The 5,050-nt window shown below is 37.1% G+C and overlaps 1 protein-coding gene across 1 annotated transcript in view; it reads right to left on the reverse strand.

Moving 5' to 3' along the window:
• Window positions 1-955: 955 nt before the first annotated feature.
• Window positions 956-5,050, reverse strand: part of LOC107548914 (probable palmitoyltransferase ZDHHC8) — a 79,973-nt gene continuing 75,878 nt past the window's right edge. The window contains exons 8-10 of the mRNA XM_016229788.1: window positions 4,417-4,479; window positions 3,328-4,352; window positions 956-2,141 (exon numbers count right to left, since the gene is read on the reverse strand). Coding sequence (XP_016085274.1) covers window positions 1,991-2,141; window positions 3,328-4,352; window positions 4,417-4,479 — 1,239 coding nt within the window. The 3' untranslated portion in view covers window positions 956-1,990. The remainder of the gene's footprint in view (window positions 2,142-3,327; window positions 4,353-4,416; window positions 4,480-5,050) is intronic.

Raw genomic sequence — 5,050 nt, forward strand, 5'->3', positions numbered from 1 at the left:
TAGGTCTTTAATTATGAAACAGGCCACAGGGTGACGTTTTTCTGTTAACAGGCATTTGCCACTTTCACCTGTGCTGTCCATTTAATTTCTTGAGAAAAGAATAATTACAGATTCCTTTTCAGCTGTTAACTACATAAGTGCCTGTCACTTTATTTTTTTATTAGCATGTCTCGCACTAGCAGGGACAATTTCATACTCTGTCTCTCTCTTGAAAAAAAAGTAATAGTTACCGAGCGATATTTATTTGCCCTCAAAAAGGACTATTTGCAACTACTTCTGAAAGTGAGAAGGGACGGTGAGGCTTTAAACTTCCTCAAATTGAATGAAAGGGACATAAGAAGAAATTGACTTTGATATACACTTCTGTTCAAAAGTTTATGGCTTGTAAGATTTTCACGTTTTTCAAAGAAGTCTCTTATGCTCACCAAGGCGTTGTTTGTATTTGATCAAAACTACAGTAAAACAGTAATATTGTCAAATATTATTACAGTTTAAAGAAACTTTGACCAAAAAGAGTTTAAAAGAAATAGAAATGATAAATAGTATTTTTGTAACAATGTTATTTTATGTATGTAATACGCATTTTTGTCTTTACCGTTTAAAAAAAATAATAATTTCTTTAAAAAAAAAATCTTACTGTCCCCAAACTTTAACAGCAGTTAAAAAAAAACATCATTATGTCTCTCAAATGGATCCAGCATTCAAAAAACAAGCATCTTCACTTCAACTTTCTTGCAGTTTCCCAAAAACGTTCTATAATAACATCTTAAACTTTCAACATTCATTCACTGAGAAAAAATCTGAACAGAAAGTACTACTTTCAAATGGCAATGCATACTAATCAATTTGTACAAATAAATTATAAAAATATGCAAAAAAGACACAGAAAATGAAAATAAACCACTCAAACAAATCCAAACACCCACTCATTTGAATATCTGCAGAAAAAGTTAAATATACCAATCTTTTGAAAGTCGGGTTAAAAAAAATATATTATAAAAATAAAAGAAATGAAAATATTTGGGATGCAGCCATGAATTACCATTGTTATGCTTTTCTAATCTATTACAAATAAATGGAAATGGTAAAGCAATAAAACAACTTGGAGTTTGCGAAGATCATGACTTTAGGTAAAAATATGGCTTTAACGTGGCCAGTGCTGCTAATACATGGTGTGTTTCTGTTTACATATTCATATTTTTTCCCACTATAAAATACTTTTTTTTTTTTATAAAGAAAGACAAAGTTTTAAAGAAAGTTTTAACAAACTGGTGATAACAATATTTTTTACATATACACATTTATGTTTATTTCTATGGCAGCTTATAGTTTTACATTAGAAAACGTGTAAATGACCACCATATTTGAAAAATAAAACTTCTGCTTCGTTTTTTTTTTTTTAAAGTACACAAGTGCTGTTATGGTTTGTTTGGAACCTGATAGCTTAACAGAGAAATGCATTTGAGATGAAACCCTGATTATTAGATCAGCATAACCACAAAAACATAAAAGAGTTACTGGCAAGTACATATACACTCACATTCAAGTGTGTGAAAGACCTGCATACTGAGCACATTTGCATTCAATATGCGAACTTTGATATTTTATATACAAACAACTGAACTGACACTGTACATATTCAGCCCTTGATGGTATATATATTTTAAATTTCCATTTTAAGCAATTAAACCATTATTTTCTGTTGTGTGCGATTTATATCCTGATGGCTGACACTTTAAAAACATACAACGCTTCTTTGACAAAGCACTCCTGTTATACTATACACTGGGTCACATGGAAAGTTGCTTGCCATCTCTTAAGCAAAGAAATGGCCAATGCAAAAACTTTCCCCATCAGAACTGTGTTTCTCCTGATCGGGCATTTGAATATTATTTTTTTTTCAAACTGTGAAAAAAAAAAGAGAAACTTGAGCACAAGTATTGCTATGGCAGTGCTTCTCCTCACAGGCAGTGGCTCTTCAAGCTGTCCGTCAAACGGAAATCTCATATGTAGTCCCGCCCACTCCTGTGACCTTTTTGACATTGGCGTGTCTGCTGGGAGTTCCAGAAGGAGTCCCTAGATGACAGTCACGTGCTTGGCCCTTTAGTTGCCCATTGACTTTACCTTGACAGAGGCCCTCTCTATGTGGAGAAAATATCAAAAAACAGGAAGACATATTTGAAGTGGTTGCTTTCCAACTGTATCGTGAACTGTTATCCTTCTCTGTCCTTCTTTAGAAAGGAAGAGATTCAAACGTACTACATGGACTGAAATGTTACAAATGAAGATGAGTTCATGATGAAGAGGACAGTATTAAAGAGTGGTGGAAGGGATTGTATTATTGAGATAATAATACAGGACTCAAAAACAAGGAGTCAGTTTAGGGCCAGTTGACAAAACAGGCACTGGTCCACAAATTATGCCTTGCAAAGATTGTTTTTCTTCTACAATCTTTTTTTTATGATACTGCATTTTCTTTTTATGCTATGTTTAAGCTTTCTTATGTCTTACTTGCATTTTGTTATCATTATGCTTTCTTTACCTTCTTTACTTCTCCTTTTTTTTAGTGTATTAGTGTAATTAAAAAATAAATGAATATTATTTCTATAAAAAAAATTTTTTTAAAAATGTAAACATTGTAAAAAAATAAAACGGGTGATTCTTTCTGATGGGATCTATAAAAATGTTGGCATGGAAAGTAAAAAAAAAAACTTTCTGTTGAGCCCTGTAATAAATCATAATTTTAAAGACAATCATGCAGTCTGGTATTAGTCATTTGTAAAATAGTCAAAGTCAAAGAAAAAAGCAAAGAAAAATACAGTGTGTAAAATGATTAAAAAGCATTATTTAAGCACGATAAGCAACACAAACAGAACAAGAAGAGATAAATGGATATCAAATCATAATTATTGTATATTACACTGAATTCTGACACCATTTATGAGATTACAATAATGCAATAAAATGTACAGTATGCCAGAAGTACATGCCATGCAAAGTGTCATAAGCTCATGAATGAAATGAAAATGGGGGAAAGCAAAAAAAAAAAGACATTTATTTTGCTAACAGATACATAATCACAACATTTTTGTTTTCATCTCTGCAAAAAGGCAAAAAAACGTAACCGTATATATTCTAAATAGCAATAATGATAACATTTATTGATTAAAGTACAAAAAAAGCAGTACTCAAAAATGAACAAATAAATGGAAATCTCTTTTCTGAAGTCTCTTGACCCCGCCGGATCAGAGCGTACATATCAAGACCGTTTAGTCTATACATCACGTCCTTTTCTGATTGGTTTAAAGTGGATGCTATGTGTCATACCTTGTACCAAGACGCTGCGAGTCTGCCCTCTCCAGGGCGCTAATGAAGGCGACCTTCTGATGCGCATACGTCGGGGAACGGGGCACAGCTGTTGGGGAGTGGTGTGTTTGGTGCACCGGAGAGCGATACTGGCGCTCGACTGTCCGGCTCGCACCACCTGCATCGGTGTGGAGGGACGTCGTGGAAGTCCTCGGTGCTCTGGAGAGCGAGGATGCAGAGGAACGCAGAACGGGTGTTCGGGGATGGTATCCCACTACCCCGACTCCCATCAAGTTATCCCGAGAGCCGCACACAGGAGGAGTGGGCTCTCGGGATCTGTCGGGGTAGCATGTGCCAGGTGGGAGTCCGTAGGCGGCTCCGCTGCAGGTGTCAAATACACCCGAATCGTTGGCGTAGGCTTGAGCGTGCCGATGCATGAGCTTCTCCCTCTCCTCGAGCTCCTTCCTCTCCTGGATGGAAGCCATGATGGTTTTGGAGAGGTTGTCGTAGCGGACGGGTGAGGGATCTCGGTCTCTTGAGAGCAGCGACTGGCGACCGTACATTGCTCCGACGTGCACAGGACTATAGGACGGCGGGCCGATGTGCCGCTGAAGCTCGGGCCCTCGTACATGGCACATTTTAGTGGGCAGGTAAGGTGAATGAAAACCCATAGAGGGCACTCCTGGGTGAGCGGCACACTCGCCCACAGACGGCGTTACGCTGGGGGTTAGCAAGCTGTCGTAGGATAGGCTGCCATTGCGGCCCGATAACGTCCCAGGAGAGAAGACTCCTTTGTGAGGGGTGGAAGTGACCGTTTCTGGTTTGCTGCCACCCAGTGGCATCTGGTCGGCCCTGTTCACTCCCTGCTTCAGACTGAATGAACGAGACGTCGTGCTGAAGGAGTCCAGCTGGAAAGGGGAGGACTGGTATGTTCGGTGGAGAGGAGTGCCGCGGTAGTCTGGCATGTCCAGATTCGGCTCGGAGCGGTAATCGTGAACTCTCTCCTCCAAAACGGCAGAGGGCTTACGGTTCTCGGACATTACAATCTGTAATCAACAGCATTAAAAAAAAATTATATTATATTACACTATTGTTGTTCAAAAGTTTGGGGGGCGGCAGAGGTGGTTGTGTATCTATACTTTTATCATCCACACCATCCAAGCTGGTCTTAGACTAAAGCACAAGAAAAATCCATTTCTTTTGGGAATCTTGATTTAGGCAGAAACACCATATTATTAAAACAGGGACACCATTTAGTTTAATAATTTCAGTTTTCATTGAAATCTGAATATTGTTGGGGTTCTGAATTGCTGGTGTAACGGTAATTAGTACAATAACAGAAATGATTAGACGCCATTGAGGCAATCAAAGAATCCCGAAAAGAAAAATATGTGTTTTCCACAAAAATATTTCAACACTGACACAAAAAAAAACTATTCTTGTGGACCAAATCAGAATATTAGAATGATTTCTGAAGGATCACGTGACACTGAAGATTGGAGTAATGATGCTGAAAATTCTGTTTTGCCATCACAGAAATAAATTTCATTATAAAATATATAATAGTTGTTATTTTAACTGGTAATATTATTTCACAATATTACTGTTTTGACTGTATTTTTGAACAAATCTTACAGACCCAAACTTTAAAACAGCAGTGCATATTATAATATAATAATTAATAATAATAATTTATAATTGATGCATTTAGCAGACACTTTTATCCAAAGCGACTTACAGTGCA

Source organism: Sinocyclocheilus grahami, unplaced genomic scaffold (genome assembly GCF_001515645.1).
Source record: "Sinocyclocheilus grahami isolate Dianchi unplaced genomic scaffold, SAMN03320097.WGS_v1.1 scaffold358.1, whole genome shotgun sequence".
In the NCBI taxonomy this organism is placed as follows: Eukaryota; Metazoa; Chordata; class Actinopteri; order Cypriniformes; family Cyprinidae; genus Sinocyclocheilus; species Sinocyclocheilus grahami.